The 16278-nt window shown below is 50.7% G+C and overlaps 8 protein-coding genes across 8 annotated transcripts; 4 read left to right on the plus strand and 4 right to left on the minus strand.

The window, feature by feature from the left end:
* Positions 1–199: 199 nt before the first annotated feature.
* Positions 200–2845, plus strand: UHO2_04087 (uncharacterized protein; the record flags this gene model as incomplete). Its single annotated transcript, XM_041560044.1, has 1 exon — positions 200–2845. The coding sequence occupies one exon, from the start codon at positions 200–202 to the stop codon at positions 2843–2845; it is 2646 nt and encodes an 881-aa protein (XP_041415978.1).
* A 398-nt stretch (positions 2846–3243) lies between these two features.
* UHO2_04088 (uncharacterized protein) lies at positions 3244–5061 on the minus strand (the record flags this gene model as incomplete). Its single annotated transcript, XM_041560045.1, has 1 exon — positions 3244–5061. The coding sequence occupies one exon, from the start codon at positions 5059–5061 to the stop codon at positions 3244–3246; it is 1818 nt and encodes a 605-aa protein (XP_041415979.1).
* A 278-nt stretch (positions 5062–5339) lies between these two features.
* UHO2_04089 (uncharacterized protein) lies at positions 5340–6590 on the minus strand (the record flags this gene model as incomplete). Its single annotated transcript, XM_041560046.1, has 2 exons — positions 5340–6436; positions 6512–6590. The coding sequence occupies 2 exons, from the start codon at positions 6588–6590 to the stop codon at positions 5340–5342; spliced, it is 1176 nt and encodes a 391-aa protein (XP_041415980.1).
* Positions 6591–7584: 994 nt separating this feature from the next.
* On the plus strand, positions 7585–9255 carry UHO2_04090 (uncharacterized protein; the record flags this gene model as incomplete). Its single annotated transcript, XM_041560047.1, has 1 exon — positions 7585–9255. The coding sequence occupies one exon, from the start codon at positions 7585–7587 to the stop codon at positions 9253–9255; it is 1671 nt and encodes a 556-aa protein (XP_041415981.1).
* Positions 9256–9697: 442 nt separating this feature from the next.
* On the plus strand, positions 9698–10442 carry UHO2_04091 (uncharacterized protein; the record flags this gene model as incomplete). Its single annotated transcript, XM_041560048.1, has 2 exons — positions 9698–9895; positions 9999–10442. 2 exons carry the CDS (start codon positions 9698–9700, stop codon positions 10440–10442), a joined length of 642 nt encoding a protein of 213 aa, XP_041415982.1.
* Positions 10443–10901: 459 nt separating this feature from the next.
* On the plus strand, positions 10902–11555 carry UHO2_04092 (uncharacterized protein; the record flags this gene model as incomplete). The annotated part of the gene is made up of 1 exon (XM_041560049.1): positions 10902–11555. One exon carries the CDS (start codon positions 10902–10904, stop codon positions 11553–11555), a length of 654 nt encoding a protein of 217 aa, XP_041415983.1.
* A 2025-nt stretch (positions 11556–13580) lies between these two features.
* On the minus strand, positions 13581–14066 carry UHO2_04093 (uncharacterized protein; the record flags this gene model as incomplete). Its single annotated transcript, XM_041560050.1, has 1 exon — positions 13581–14066. The coding sequence occupies one exon, from the start codon at positions 14064–14066 to the stop codon at positions 13581–13583; it is 486 nt and encodes a 161-aa protein (XP_041415984.1).
* Positions 14067–14553: 487 nt separating this feature from the next.
* Positions 14554–15715, minus strand: UHO2_04094 (uncharacterized protein; the record flags this gene model as incomplete). The annotated part of the gene is made up of 2 exons (XM_041560051.1): positions 14554–15547; positions 15672–15715. The coding sequence occupies 2 exons, from the start codon at positions 15713–15715 to the stop codon at positions 14554–14556; spliced, it is 1038 nt and encodes a 345-aa protein (XP_041415985.1).
* Between the last annotated feature and the right edge of the window lie 563 nt (positions 15716–16278).

Below are 16278 nucleotides of genomic sequence, written 5' to 3' on the forward strand. Positions count from 1 at the left end.
TAGGACCTCTCAGGCAGCCTTTTTGGTCTGGAACACTCTTTTCGCATCGTCGTCCACCTAGCAATGCCAACTTTGGTATAAGGATCGCCCTTCTCCCTTCCCGCACCCGTGCCTCAAGTCGACACTCGACTCTACACCGCCAATCAACTCCAACTACAGCCGAGTGAAGACCTCCCTGCTTACCGCACTCATCATTGCCATGTTCGAACGCTCCCTCTCAGCCCTCATCAAAGGTCTCCGTTCCCACCGCGGGAAAGATGAACCCAAATATGTCGCCCTCATCCTCGACGAAATCCGTCACGAAGTTCGTTCTGGCGATCTCCAAGTCAAAGCCGAAGCCATTCTGAAACTAACCTACCTCCAAATGCTCGGTTACCCCTTTTCCGGCGCCAACTTTCATGTGCTTGAAACCATGGCTTCTTCCAAATACCATCATAAACACGTCGGCTACCTAGCTGCTGCCCAATGCTTTTCTGCCGATACAGACCTTCTCATCCTCTCCACCAATATGATCAAAAAGGACCTCCAGTCCTCTTCACCCCTTGATGTAGCGGTTGCGTTGAATGGGCTATCGCACATCGCAACCCCGGATCTAGCAACTCACTTGGGTCCCGATGTGATAAAGTTACTAACGCATAGCAAAGCGATCGTAAGAAAGAAAGCATTATTAGTGCTCTATTCCTTGATCATCAAGAGTCCAGATCTGCTCGAGACTAGTTGGGAGAGGTTAAGGGAGAAACTGGAAGATGTGGATTTAGGAGTCGTTTCGGCAGCGGTGAATATTGTATGTGAGTTGGCCAGGAGGGATGCTAGGCCCTTCTTGCCGTTATCGCCGCAATTGTTTAGCTTGTTGACGACGAGTACGAATAATTGGATGCTCATCAAGATCATCAAGCTATTTGGATCTTTGACGCCCTTAGAACCGCGGTTGGTGAAGAAGTTGGTCCCGCGGATAACGTCGATTATTTCTACAACTCCAGCTATGTCGTTGTTGTACGAATGCATACATACCATCATCATTGGTGGGATGCTAGCTCAACCTGGAACTGGTGACGAACTTGCCTATGTTTGCGTCGAAAAGCTTGCTGGCTTTCTGACGGATACGGATCAGAATCTTAAATACATCGCCCTACTTGCGTTGGTTAAGATTCTACCGACGCATCCTGCCTTGGTTGCCGAGTACCAGGAGGTGATATTCGAGAGTATAGAGGATGAGGATTTGAGTATCAGGTTGAGGGCCTTGGACTTGGTTAGTGGAATGGCAGTCAGGAGGAATCTGGAGAGTATTGTTCAACAGTTGATGTCGCATTTGGAACCTCGCACCTCTTCTCAAGCCCTGGGTGGCGCAGCTGCCGCTCTGAAAGCAAGTCTATCTGCTGTTGGAGCGGGAGCGGATGCTGATCCTACATCAAGCTCTCTTGCTGCGATCACAAGTGCAAACAACGCAACTCTTTCCCCCTCTTACCGGCTCGAAATCGTCCAACGCATCCTAGCGTTGGGAAGCTACGACACATATGCAAACGTCAGCGATTTCAACTGGTACCTCGATACACTCTTACATCTCTCTACCCTCTCCAATTTACCCGATGCGAATAGGGTGGGGTCGAAGATCAGAGATCAATTAATCGATATCACTGCAAGAGTGAGGGCTATCAGACCACACGCAGCACGGAAGATGATATCCGTTCTTCGCGATGGTCGCCTTCTGCCCCCTTCTTCACCCTCTTCCTCGGCTGCTGCGTGGGAAGGGGAAGGGGAAGGGGGAGTGGGAGGGGAAGACATGAAAGAAGCCCGTAAAGTTCTTCACGCCTGCGCCTGGATCTTGGGGGAATACGCAATCGATCTCCCCTCTTCACCCTCTTCCATCCTCCCCCTTCTTCTGCAACCGCAGATCTTCGACGCGAGGATATGCGATCCAAGTACAGCAGCAGCTTGTGTCCACGGCGCAGTGAAAATGTACGCCTTCTGGGCCTCTTACCTCTCTTCACACTGGAGTGATGATGGTAAAAACCGGCCAGCAGAATTGGCTGAATTGCTCCAAACATCCAAAGAACTCGCTAGACAGTTGCAAGACATACCACCAAGAACTATGCATCCCGAGCTTGCCGAACGAGCTGTTGAGTACCAACAACTCTTCCTCCTCATCCAGAAAGATCTTGACTCCTACATCCACCCTGAAACAGCCAACCAGGCGGAGAAAATGCAACATGTTCCTCCCAGAAGTTTAGACCTTCTCTCGCCATTGTTTTTCAACCATGCCTTGGGTCCTTTGGGTGCTAATGCCCAGTCCAAGGTTCCTGAGCCGGTCCATGTTGATCTGCACTCCTCCATTGTTCCTACGGAGAGCTATGTTGTGTTGGACAGTATCCATTTCGGCTCTTTTCCAGATCTGGTTGATGAGCCATCTCAAATCTTGACCGCTTCCCCCCTGGCTTCAGCAGCAAAGACAAGCAGGAAGCAGAGAGAAGCAAGCTTGCCCAAACAGAGAGAAGATGCGTTTTACATTGTCGACTCTGCTGTACGACGGACAGGTAGGAAGGGAAATAAGGAGGAGGAGGTGCAAGTGCAAGAGCAAGTGCAAGAGCAAGATGTGGATAAGATCCCCATTGTTCGTTTGGACGAGCTTTTAATTGCAGACAAAAAGACCGAAGGCAGCAAAGTTCAAGTACCCGTATTAGAACAAGAAGAAATGCCAGAATGCATACTAGCAGTTAGGAGGAAGAAGAAAGTCAAAACCCCCGCCCTTCAACACGAACATGGAGATGCAGTGACGAAAGTAGTACGGGTGAAGAAGAAAGATGCTGGTAGTGGCAAGAAAAGTGTTTCTGGTGTTGTTATCGACTGATCGCCACTGATTGCAATGCAGAAGCTAGTGGAACTTGTAAAAGTATTGCCTGGCAGAGACTTGTCTACTAGCTCCTCGGCGGCGGTTGTAGATGTTGCAATCCTACGGCCAAGATTTCGGGGGGTGGTGAGCAAGTAAGATGAAAGCTACGAGGAAGAGGTGAAGGATTTGATCATGCCTGTTTTAATGCATTGAGGTCTGTTTTGACTTATGAATGTCTTGGATATGGAGTTGCAATGCAACATATATGTTGATTTGCAATCCAATGCTGAATCAAACAAGAACTGCACATCAATCCCCATCCCCCTCTCGATAGAGTAGCCAGAATGACAGCCACATCCAAAGCACAAACATCATTGTAGTTTCGTACAAACTCTGCATTCCTTCCACACTCAGCCCTACACCACCGTCTCCAAAGTAGCCCGACTACGACTAGCAGCATCCAACACCCTCTTGGCATCTCTCAGTACTCTCCCCGCTACTAAGGCTACTTGTTTATCTTTCTTCCATTTCTCCCCTAACTCAACCTCGCCACCTTTCTCCCCTCTCCTTTCTCCTTCCAACTCCTGAACCACGCCTTGGGCTTTGATGGTCGCCTCTTGGATCCAACCCAAGCTCTTCTCCCCTTTCTTTCCCTCTTTCTTCCAGCTTGACCAAGAAGGAAGTGAAGATTTCCCAGAATTGCGCGTTAGGCCGTAGATTGTCTCTGCTACGTGAAGGTTTAAGATCGATTCATGGTGGCTTAGCCATAGTTTGTGCAGTTCGGCGGAGGTGGAGGTGATGGTGGGCCGGCTAGTGGATGACGAAGGGGAGAAGGAGAGACGCGAGAGTTCGGCGTCTGTGAGTTTGAGAGCGGACATTTGAGTCTGGAGTGCTTCATGGAGCGAGGCGGATGTAGCCTGGAAAGCTGATTTGGAGAGGAGGGCTGTGATGAGTGCTCGGGTGAGTGCCGGGGTTGCACTTGCTTCTACTTCCGTTTGTGGTGTAGTCTGCATTGTATCAGTAGCAAGGGCGGGTGTGGGTGTGGGGGTTGGGTTGGATTTCCCGAACCATGCCCTCACACCACCTTTCTTTCCTTGCTCCTCTACCTTCACTCCAACACTGTCGCTGATGGAAGAGTTCTGTAGCTCAGGCGTACGAGCTCCAGCCAGAGCAGCAATCCCCACCGCTCTACCCAACCATCTTTCAGCTTCTTTTCTCTCTCCCAACGCCATATGTAGATCCGCCAATTTCGTCGCCAATCTGACCAACTTTTCCCCCTTCTCCCCTCTGTCCCCTTTCTCCCCACCACCTCCGCCTGTCAAGGTTGCTATATCATAAAGTTTCTCGTAACTCCCAATCGCACTCTCCAACGCCCCCCTACTCCCTTGTCTCTCTTTCACCGCCGCCAATCTGGCCTCTAATGCGACAGCTAATGGATCTATGCTCTTCAACTGCTCCTCTGCTGCTTCTTTACTAACCAACCCGGCCCGAATCGCACCTGTATCTGGAAGAGAGATACCCTTGTCGTTTGCGATTTTTACGGCGAGATTGAGATATTGCATAGCCAAAAGCATCCCATCGTCCACTTTCAACATCTTTGCAGCCGACATTGAGGTGATGGCGGTACGTCCTAAGCCTGAGTTCCCGGCTGCTCCACCTTGGAATAGTAGAGAAGGAGAGATTCCACCTCCCCAGTTTACACACATCCATGCTGATCTTACTGCATGGCGACCTTTGATTCCCAGGCGCGGGTCTGTGCCGGGGTGGGAGAGAGAGCCCGACCAAGATTCTTGGAGAGCGAGCTGTTTCCAGCCATACTCGTCAGAGGACGAGGAGTTTGAGGAGTTTGAGGAGGGAGAGGAAGCAGGCATAGCAAAATGTTCGACATATTGATGAGTAGCTTCGAACGATACCACTCCAATCGTACCCACTCCGAGAGCTGTGAAGGTGATGATCCGTGCGATTCGGGATAGGGTCAAGATGAACTGGGCGAGAGGCGTTCCGAATGATTGGAGTACTTGGTGTTGGTTTGGTGCCGTAGAATATGTTCGCTTTACTAGTGCTGGTGGTGATTGGTGGCTGAAGGTTGGTGCGGACGATGATAAGAGCGGGCGTGGAGAAGGTCGTAGTGTTGTCATTGACCGCCTTGCTGCAGCGGATGAGAGAAGTGCTCTGTGCATACTAGCCAACGCTGGCATCCTCGTTGCCGCCGTGCTATGTAGTAGTGACTTCATGGTGATCGATGTCAAGCGAATCGTAAGATGGTGCCGACAGCGAGGATGATAGTCAAGAAGCAAACCTCGGTCGAACAGTGGAGGAAGAGAAGAGTTTCACTTGTTTAGCCGATTTCAGAATCGGGATCGGGTCGATTTTGATGCCCGATTGCTCACGATCTGCCCCTTCACTCCCATCATAAGCCTTTAAGACAGACTCTCGAATCATGCTCTAATGTGTGTAAGGCACTCTATCATCTACACTGTATGACTGTGAGTATAAGACTGTGAATGTAAAACTAAGCATCTTTACCAAGCGCCCCCTTGTTCTTGGCCAACCCCTCCCTCCTCTTCTCCCTAGCCTCAATAGCAATGCCGGCAAACACGACAACAACCCCCAGCCACTGCGCCCTACTCAACTCATGCTTATACACGACCACACTGAGTAACATAGTAAACAACTTTCTCGTAACCGTAATCGAGACCAGCGTCAAGCTTCCGAACCTTTGCAACGTCTCAAAGATCGACACTTGCCCCACTGCGCCAGCTAGTGCGTATGCGATGATATCTCGCCATACTTCCGGGTGCTTCTCTGTGAACTCTAAAGCTCTTACCAACTGAGTCGGTTGCCCTGGAGTCGAGAGAAAAGGGAGGGGGATGGAGAGGGTAAAGGACATAAGGAGGAAAGAAATCATGTTCATAACCAGCATCATCTGTCCTGCGCCGACCGTTTTCCTGCCGAACTTTGAAAATACTTGATCTTGAGTGCTGTTGGTTGCTCCATCCAACACAAGGTTGAGGAAGCAGAGGAGGAGGCCGAGGAGCGAGCTTGATTCTGGGCCTTTCGACTTCTTGCCGGGTCTAGGGGGAGCGAAAGCCATAAAGAGGTAGATACCGAGGGTTACCAGTACAACGACGGCATATTTGTAAGGGGCGAACTTGCGTCGGTAGAGAAGAACGTTGATGATGAGGACCGGGACGAGTTTGCACGATTTGGCGATCGTGAGGGTTGGGTAAGAGATGTAGCGAAGGGAGAGAAAGCCGAGTTGAGAGGCGGTGGATTGAAGGGCTGCGATTAGAACGTAGCGTTTGAGGAGGGGTGAGATCCATCCTGAGCCAGCAGGAGCGCCAGTGTCGTTGGAGGCTGGAGTGAAGCCGTTCTTCTCTGCCTTGGCAGTCGTTTGCTGGGGGATTGCGTTGGGTGTGAGGGTATGCAAACCTAAAATCTGAGCAACCGGCTTGCTGCTCCCCCTATTCCGCAGCAACAGATAGACGCATGCTACGATGCAAGAGAAGAGCGCTTGGATCGTATTCAAGAATAGCGGAGAGCGGAAGTACTCTGGCTGCGGGTTAGGGTGGAGAAAGCTGGCTGGTGTTGTATATGGCGTTTTGGTCACTGCAAAGTAGCAATAGACGATGGTCAGTACACCTCGAATTCGGATGGTGGAAAGTGGGGTGCGGAAGGACTTACATCGTTCTTGCAAAAGACCCCATATTAAGAAGGTGGTATAGATCGAGCCTGCACAGAGGCCCAATTGAACGAGCGTCATGATGGCTAGCCGCGGGTATTGATGATGGTGTTGGGAGAGAGAGTGAGAACAACACTTGAGTGCGGCGAAATTAAGCCCGCGTTTTTGGCCACGTCGACCGGTGCAAGATCTCGCGGATCGGGTCCCGATTTGCTATCGTTTCCCACGTTCAAAACATTTCATCTGACTGCATCGGGGAGGACTTGTTTCCAGCCGATCACTCGGTCTTGCCTTGGCGTTTCGCGCGCCGCGTAACACTAGCGACGATGGACTTTATGGGATCAGCAAGCGCCCTAGGCAAGCCATTTCTCGCTATATATATCGCCACGAGTATAAACAGCACATCGGCTATCAAGAGCAGCCATGGCTTCCATCCTGCCTTTTCCGTTGTGCTGCTATCTGGTGTGGAAGGAGAAGCGGAGTTCAGACCGGCAACTTTGGGATGACCTGGTGGTGGAGTGCCTTTGAATCCTAATGGGCATTGAGACATTGTTGCTTGAGATCGAGGAAGGCGAGGATATGGCGGTATTGCTTGTAGTAGTGACGATGATGGTGGTCAAGTGATCGAGATAGGAGGATAGATGAGTTGGAGCAAGAAGGAGGAAAGCAAGAGGATCGATCGAGTGTGGAGGAGCGATTTGAGGAATAAAGTGGAAACATGTGACTTCTAGTCCGATCTAACATTCTCGGTTATGTATCATGCCGGTTAACCGATAGCCGACATAGTTGACGTATAAGTTACACAAGAACGCTGGAAGATATATATATACTAACCCTTATCTTGTACTTCGATACTTGTGATCAACGTTGTTTGACGCATCTACTTTAACAATCCACTAGAACAAAAGCAGTCCATTCCTAGCTCCATCCTTTTCTCTTTCATCATCGACCACCACCCTCGACACTAGGGACCACCTTCCCTCATTACCCCCTTCCTCCTTCCTCCTTCCTCCTTCCTCCTTCCTCCTTCCTCCTACCGAACACCAGCTTTCCGGCTGGTAGGACCTTGTACAAGATGACGACCCTATACACAGATTCGATATGTGTCTTTTGCGGCTCCTCACCCGGCACTAAAGGCGAATATATGGCTGCAGCAGCCTCTGTAGGACGAGCCATCGCAAAACACAACTATCGTCTCGTCTACGGAGGTGGTTCTCGTGGTTGCATGAGCGGTGTTTCGCAAGCCGTCTTTGAAGCGGGTGGACACGTTCTCGGTGTTATCCCGCAAGTGATGGCAACCACTGTACCCTCTGGACACCCTGGTCAGAAAGCCGCTTCCACCATCCTTGTTTCGAAAGAGGGCGTTGGACCTACAGTGCTCAACCCGGACGCTGGATCTGGTCAAGTCGAGACAGTGGTCGTTCAGTCGATGCACGAGAGAAAACAACGTATGGCTGCCGAAAGCAATCTTGGCTTCATCGGTCTGCCCGGTGGATATGGTACTTTTGAAGAAGTGATGGAGATGGTTACCTGGACTCAGTTGGGTATTCACAGGAAGCCGATGGTGCTGTTGAATGTAAATGCGTTTTATACGCCGATCAAGCAGCAGATTGAGTTGGCGGTGCAGGAGGGATTCATTTCGGCCGCAGGCAAGGAGTTGGTTAGTTTTGTTGATTGCGATGCCAACAATCTTGCCGGTTGTGGTGATGCTGTTCTGGCTGAAGCTGCTCGTTTGAGCAAGGTGGTCTCTGCGAGCGCTGCGGGTTATTGGGATTGGAACAAACCTCAGGGTGCCATCAGCACTGCTCAAGGTGGGATCATTGATAATGCCGCTTCCAAGTCTATTCAACTTGCTCAAGGCCAACATCTTGCAGTTGAGGTTTCCGATCTCACGTTCACCTTCAACCCAGCTATCCCGCCTTCGCTGCAACACTGCAACTTGCACCTCAAGCCTGGCTCGAGATGCTTGCTCATCGGTGCCAACGGTGCAGGCAAGTCTACTTTGCTCAGGTTACTGGCAGGCAAGAAGTTGTGCGATTCAAAGCTGCGTGTTTTCGGCAAGGATGTCTTCCGTGACTCACCCAGCGGAGTTACCTACTTGGGTACCGAATGGGCCATGAACCCGGTCGTCAGATCCGACATTCTCGTATCCACCTTCTTGGATTCGGTTGGTGGATACAGGCACAAAGCGAGGAGGGATCGATTGTTGGATATCCTGGATGTCGATCTCACTTGGCACATGCATGCCATTTCCGATGGCGAAAGGAGACGTGTTCAGTTGTGTATGGGATTGATGGAGCCTTGGCATCTCCTCTTGCTTGATGAAGTTACAGTGGATCTTGATGTTCAAGTTCGAGCCGACCTTTTAGATTTCCTCCAGCACGAGACGGTGGAGAGAGGAGCGACGATCATCTACGCAACACACATTTTCGATGGCTTGCAGAACTTCCCCACCCACCTAGCTCATATCAGGCTGGGTACGACTACGACCACTTTGCCGATCGATTGGCCTGCGACGAACCCAGCCGATATCGCAGCTCTGCCTCCAACGACCAAGGCGGATAAGGGTAGAGACCTCAGCCCGTTGCTCGAGGTGAGCTTGGCTTGGTTGAGAGAGGATAAAGTGCTTAGAGCCGAGGAAGAGGCCAAGAGAGGGAGCAAGAGAGGTGCCAATAGGGATCAGGTGGAAACGGATAGTGAAAAGTTCTTTAGTAAGTATGATTATAGCCAGACTGTTCCGCGCTAAACACTATCAACATCATACCTCAGCTCAACGCTGTTAAAATAGAGTAGCTTGCTACCATACCCACACAACCCACATAAAAGTTGGAAGAATAAACTTGTAGACCTCATCCGATCCTCAGAACAAAGCAATAGAAAAACAAACTGTTCAACCAGCCAAAATCATAACTCCCACACAGATTGCAAGACGGTCACAAGGTACTTTGTGGTTGTCATCGATCGCCGTCGTGCGTTCCGGCGGAGGTGGGGAGAAAGGATCTCTTCCCGTTCACATGCACTTTATTTTGGGGTGAGCTATGTTCTTGGCTTACGTCGGGCTTGCGTTTGCTAAAGACTGGATGAGTTTCGTAGGCTTTGTTGAGATGATATAAAGAGTGGTCTTGTGTGGCGCAGGGTTCAGCTTCTTCGTAGTAATTTCCCCCCGCTGGTTCGGAGAAGGGTAAGCGATGAGGACGGCATTGCTGATCAAGACAGCAGCCTTGGTGGTAGCGGGAGGGGTGAGGGCTGCGCCAATGCTGAACGGGGCGGCGGTAGGGGAAGTGGTGTCGCACGCACCAGTCTTTCAATCCGAGATTGTGGAAGAAGCAGCGTCTCACCCCCACCTTGCACAGTACCCGGAAGGGTGGTCGAGCGCGTCGTCAGATGTAAGCATTCCCTTGTCTCTTCCCACTTCGATCACTCCTATCCCCATTCCATCCGGCTTCGCAAGCTGACAAGCTACATCTCGTTCTTCTTCATGACTTGCAGGAGCATCATTCGCACATCGATTGGAATAGTGCACAACACCCCTCCGAACCAGACGGGTCACCGCCACACCCCTTCCCATCCATGCAAGAAGGCGCTTTTGAGCATTGGGCAACTCTCTCCCCCCGCGTTACACCACCTCAACATACCCCTTCGCCAACGTCGATGCTGCACACACACTCGATTGCCCTCCCGACAAGAGAGAGGGTAAGGGAGGAAGACGATCCTCTTCGCCTCACCTCCACCCATTCCTTCCGAAATCGACCTTCATTTGCTTCGACTGAAGCGTCCACCTCGTTCAACGAGATTGGAGAAACCAGTATCTCCAGTGATAACAACACACCAAAAGCAAAGGGAAGAAAGCGGAACTTGGAAAAGCTTAAACAAGTGCTGAGGAGGTTCTCGCTGGGTAGTGGTAGCCGAAGAAGTTTGAGTGAAATCACATGACTGCTTAGTAATGTTCTAACATTTCCGCAAACCTCGCTCAGCGTCGCCACCTGTCAACTCCCACCAATGCTCGTCGCCACCCACCAACGAACCCTATCTCACTCAACAACAGCACGCAGCCACACCTGAGCGAAGGAGGTCCCACAAAATGAGGTCCCGCAGACTGCATGCCAAGAAGTTATAAGCCTCGCCCACAGACGAAGGGCCTAACTCCGGGTAAGCAGCAGAAGTTGTCGTGCAAACATGCTGGATCTGAGTCAGCCTCAGTCCTGCAGCCCTTGTTGACGTGACATGGTATTAAGTGGGCGCTGACATTCTTCATACGTCAAGAGACTTGCATCTTGCCTGATGCTGTATAAAGGGGCGCTTCAAAGCAAAACTCAGCTGCAAGTTGCTTCACCCTTCCACACCGGCCACAAGGCTTCCATTTTATCCTGCTCCTCGTGATCATCGTTGAATATGACTCGCCCTCTGCAGTGCCTTACTTCCCTGGTGGTGTTGGCCTTAGTGCTCAGCCAGTCAGGCCATTGTGCTGTAGTCAAGCAGTTGTCAACCCCAGGATCCAAGACTTCCCTCTACGGCCGAAGCTGGGAAAGTCTTTTGCGAGGCTTTTGTTACATCACGCCACTGGACATTAATGAAGTCGAATATGAAAAGCGTTGTGGCGAGAAGTCAGATAGCAAATGGCCATGCTTCAAAGGTTTGGGAAAGTACACTTTCGCGGATGTCAAATTCGAACCTTGGCTTGAACCTCTGGATATGTCGAAAGAGATCTTGTTGATGGACGATGAAGCAACCGGTAAGCTACCAGACCAGGAATGCGAACTCTTGGCTGGCCCTCTGCTAACCTGTTCAATTCTTTCTTCAGCTTTCACTTTGAGAAACGCCTCAGATGCTTTTACAATGTGGTTCGTGTTTGATGGTGTCAGACTAAGGTACTATGACTATGACGACAAGACCGGATGCTACAAGATTGAGCTGAAAAGTAAAGGTTACAGGAGTATCTTCGTTTCAGACGGAAACGGAAAGGATCGAGACCTTGACACCCAGAAGCATTTGGAAACGGGCACGCAACTGTGCTCCAAATGGATCACAGTCGGTATTCGTATGTAACGGGCATACCGGTTTGTTGGGACGGGTGACCCAACAATGCACCAAACCACTGGATAAGTAGATGTTCGAGGAGGAAAAAGGAGGTTTCTGTTGTGCTTCGTCCGCTGCTGTAGACATATAAGAAGCGGCACTTAATTAGCAGTCCTCATAGAAACAACCATCCATCTGTACTGACGTTCGTCGTCGTCACACGTAATCAAGCCCGCGTCCTACCACGAAAAGCTTATCATATTCCAACAGATATTAAAGACGGGAGCCGTTATTGCTCCTTGCAAGAGAGTGACAATCGGGACATCTGAATGCGTCCAGCCCTCTTCCTTTGGCCGTTGGGCGTTGAAGCGTTTTGGTGAAAAGCGAAATCGCTTGCGAAGCTTGAAGCGCACTTGCGAGCTTGTCACTAGTGAGACTCAGCCATGGCCGCTGCTACTGCGGGACCTCAATTTGTGGGACCTCATTCGCTCTGTGCGGTCTCCTGACGAAAGGAGAAATCATTGTCCTGTGGTGGAGAAAGTAGAAGCCGGCTCGATCGACTTGTGGCTTTGTCTCGAATGAGATTGTAGAGGGGCTAGCTCTACCTGTTGCCAAGGTTGTGATCCCACCAGTGGATAGTTGCTCATCTTTCGAGCCGTTGTTGCTCGGTGGGTGCCTCAATTAGAGCAGCCTGGGACAAATCAAGTGGGTAAGCAGCAGAAGTTGTCGTGCAAACACGCTGAATCTGTGGCAACCTCTTGTTGACGTGGCATAGTGTTAAGTGGGCGCTGACATTCTTCAAATGTCAAGAGACTTGCATCTTGGCTGAAGCTGTATAAAGGGGATCTTCAAAGCAAAACTCAGCTGCAAGATGCTTTACCCATCCACACCGACCACAAGGCTTCCATTTTATCCCGCTCCTCGTGATCATCGTTGAATATGACTCGCCCTCTGCAGTGCCTTATTTCCCTGGTGGTGTTGGCCTTAGTGCTCTGCCAGTCAGGCCATTATGCTGTAGCCGAGCAGTCGTCAGCACCAGGAAGCAAGACTCCCCTCTACGACGAAAAGGAAATATCTTTCGGCCACCTTTGTAATGTCACACCACTTTTCGTTAACAGAGCCGAATATGATATTCGTTGTGGCACGGATTCCCATTCCAAAGGGCCATGCTTCAAAACTTTAGAAGGCGCCTCTCTGCAGTATAACACGATCGAACCTTGGCTTGAACCTCTGGATATGTCGAAAGAGATCATATTGAAGGACAACACAGCAACCGGTAAGCTATCAGACGAGAACTGCAAACTCTTCGCCCGTCCTCTGCTAACCTAATCATTTCTTCCTTCAGCTTTCACACTTAGGGACCCCTGGGCGGCGTTTGTAATCAAATTCACCGATGCCAATGTCAGTCTAAGGTACTATGACTATGACGTCAAGACCGGATGCTACAAGATTCACCTGCAAGGTGCAGAAAACTTTCGTATCTACGTTACTGACGGACTGGCAACCGAATTCCACATCGACACCCTACACTATCAGCACACGGGCAAGCAACTGTGCTCCAAGTGGATCTCAATCGGTATTAGACACAGGGATGGTGATTTTTTTTGGCATGACAGTGACTATCGCGGCATCTGAATGCGTCCAGCTCTTTTCCTTTGGCTGTTCGACGCTGCAAGTACTCATTCAGTCGATCTGTCGCTCTGCTTCGTGAGGTGGCAATCGATTATATAGCTTGACACAAATCCCATCTGTTCTGTACATTTGATGATCATTGAATCAGACAGGCACGTAATAGCGAACCACTTGAGCAGTACTTGCGGGCGCTAGCTTGAGCTTTGTTCTGATTGCAAGAAATGCAAAATGAAATCGTACAACGACCAGATTGATGTGGTTGCGGTTGCAAACTTGCAGCCAAACTTTGCAACGGCAAATGCTTCGTCAAAGACAAGATTCCGATGAAACGTCTGTGTGTATCTCGAACAGTATTGAGCATTTACCACACCACACATGGACATGCGAATCGATGGTTTACGTGATTTCAGATGCGATTCTGCTCTAGATGTCGACAGGTTTCGAATGCAACTGAGACCAAATCCCCCTAGCACCTTCGCTTCTACTTTCCACTGGTCTTCTCTTCAAAGCCTTTATTTTTGCACCACTTGACTCTACAACGTGCCTTAACTTCTGTTCTACCTGGTTCGCGTCTAGGTTTGCGAGGTTAATATCCTTCCTCCTCTCTCCTCCCGCCTTTGACGCGTCCTTGAGGGTGGATCCGTAGAAGCCAGTGACGAGGGGATGTTTTTCACTGCCAGCTTCGCTGACGACGAATTCGATGGAAGGATATCTGGAAGACAAGGCAGAAAAGCGGGGAGAAAGCAAAAAAGCTCGAAGACCAGAGGAGGATGCGTTGTACTGCGAATAGCGTAAGACGAGTTTTCGTACAGGGAGGTGAAAAGATCCTGGTGCACCAGCGGCTGGAGAAGAGGGGGTGGTGGAAAGCGAGCCTCGGAGCAGTTGGGTTATTCGTTTCAGGTGGGACATTTTGTGTCGTGATGCCAAGTGCGGAAGGGAAGACGAGCAAGGTGTCGAATGATGGTGGAAGGCAAAGATGCGAATGAGAAGAAATGGTGTTTTCAGAAAACAGAACCGCCTCGGTTGAAGGGTTCCGAGTTCCGAGTTCCGAGTTCCGAAAAATCTCACGTAACCCTGAAATGGGAATTTTATCGCACGACAAAAACCTCCAGCACTCGACTCACACCAGGCTCAAATCTCACTGCCTGGGTGATAGCATGATACAGGTCGAGAACTTGGTTTACACATCTCATCGAAACGAAAGACAAAAAGGATCGAAGCAACAAAGGAAAGCAAAGAGTGTGTGATGTGCTGTGTGTCTGGCTGGAGCACAAAGAAGGGAAGGAAAAGAGTGTTTACAAAGTGAGGCTTGGAATGAATCGATGCCTCGAGGTCGCGGGTCGCATCGGGAATGGGTATCGACGGGTCAGAAAGAAAAGCAAGCTTGAGTGGCGCTTTAAAGCAACTGCATATAGTTACTAGGCACGATCCCCGTCTCACCATTACTCTTTCTCGCCTGCCACCATTTTCCCGAGTTATCAACGATATCCAGTACCTCTCCTTTACTGAAACCAATCTCGGTGGGGTCGTCTGCATTGGCTTGGTACGCGTAGAGTGCACGAGCTTTGTAACCGTAATCTGGCAACGTGCCAGCTTGGGTGGGGCTAGCAGGTGCACCATGACTTGCAACGCTGGGTGCTGTACCATCCTGCGAGACACCTCCAGCTGCACCGGTTTCGTTAGCGGCGGCGTTACGAGAAGGAATGGAAGTAGAAGACAACTTGGGAGCGCCCAAACCGGTGGCGTTGGAGGTGGTGATGTCAGCAGCGGAGGGAGAGTTGCCGTATGCAGGTTGATAAGCTCCACCTGAAGCGGTGCCTTGGAAACCACCAGAGTAGACTGAGCCATTGCCTGGGCCGTATCCGCCTCCACCGATGGCTCCTCCTCCTGCATTGCGCATCGATTGACCTCCACCACCACCGATAGCTCCAGCGATGTACTTGCCGGCAGACCTACCGACAGCGCCTGAAGCAGGAGGTGTGACACCTTCGTTTGTCATGTTTAGGATGGGGTACAATGCAGAGTCCTCCTCGGTTGTGAGGAAGAGGAGCCAAATGACGTTGGTGATGGTGATAAGGAACCATCCGGCTGCGACGGCTTCTTCGGAAGAATTGTCCGAGTAGATACCCGAGTTGATACCGATGACGGAAAACACGAGAGCGACGGCGGTGAAAGTGACGAGTTGAAGCCGAGAGGTGGAGAGGGAATCCGTCATTACACCAAGATACTTGGCAACGATGAGGAAGAGTTGAAGGAAGATGGCGAACCAAAGAACACCTTGACGACCCGCCGACCCGGCTTCGGCGGCACATTGACCGATGAAAGCGACGATCCAACCGACAGTGCTGAGCAGAAAGAGGACTGTGAGGATTTTATGGGCGAAGATCATCCTACCGTTGCAAATCCAAGAGGTGGGGGGGGGGGAAACAGGAGAGATGAGATGAGATACAAGACAAGGTTAGGAGTCAGCGTCATCAGATCAAATGTGTGAGAAAGCAAGGCTGCGAAACTCACCCAATGTCAAATCCTCCTCCACCACCACCGCGTTTGCCTGGCATCTTGGATCGAGTGCGGTTTGGAGAGGTCTGCCCAGGTTAGATGCGTGATGGGAGGGACGATGATAAGCCTGCCGGCTATTGCAACTCGAGGGCGAGGGAAGGCGAGGGAAGGCGAGGCGGAGGATGATGAGGCGGAGGATGGTGATGAAGGATGGTGATGAAGGATGATGGTAAAAGTAAAGGTGGATATGGATGGCGATGACGATGACGGCAACTTGTCTCAAGCCAAGCGAATCGGGCTAAGCAATGGCCATGTCTCGGTGGCAAAAGAGAGAGAGAACTCAGCCGAGATTATTTAGGCCTTGAGAACACGCCGAATTCACGAGCGTTTTTCTTAGCCCACATCGAAAGCCTCGGTCGGATGCCTACAATAACCAACCAACCCCTCTGGTCTCCACCATTCCATCCGACGCCCCCAATCCCACGACACAAGCTCGAATAACTACACACAGTTGAATGCAACGAACAAGGTCATCTTCTTTCACCAGTGATGCAGATGAACACCGATCGACCAAACCATGCCTCTCCCTATCCGACTCGGATCGGAGTGCTTTTTTTCCCCT

This window comes from Ustilago hordei (genome assembly GCF_900519145.1).
Source record: "Ustilago hordei strain Uho2 genome assembly, contig: UHO2_contig_07, whole genome shotgun sequence".
Taxonomy (NCBI): domain Eukaryota; kingdom Fungi; phylum Basidiomycota; class Ustilaginomycetes; order Ustilaginales; family Ustilaginaceae; genus Ustilago; species Ustilago hordei.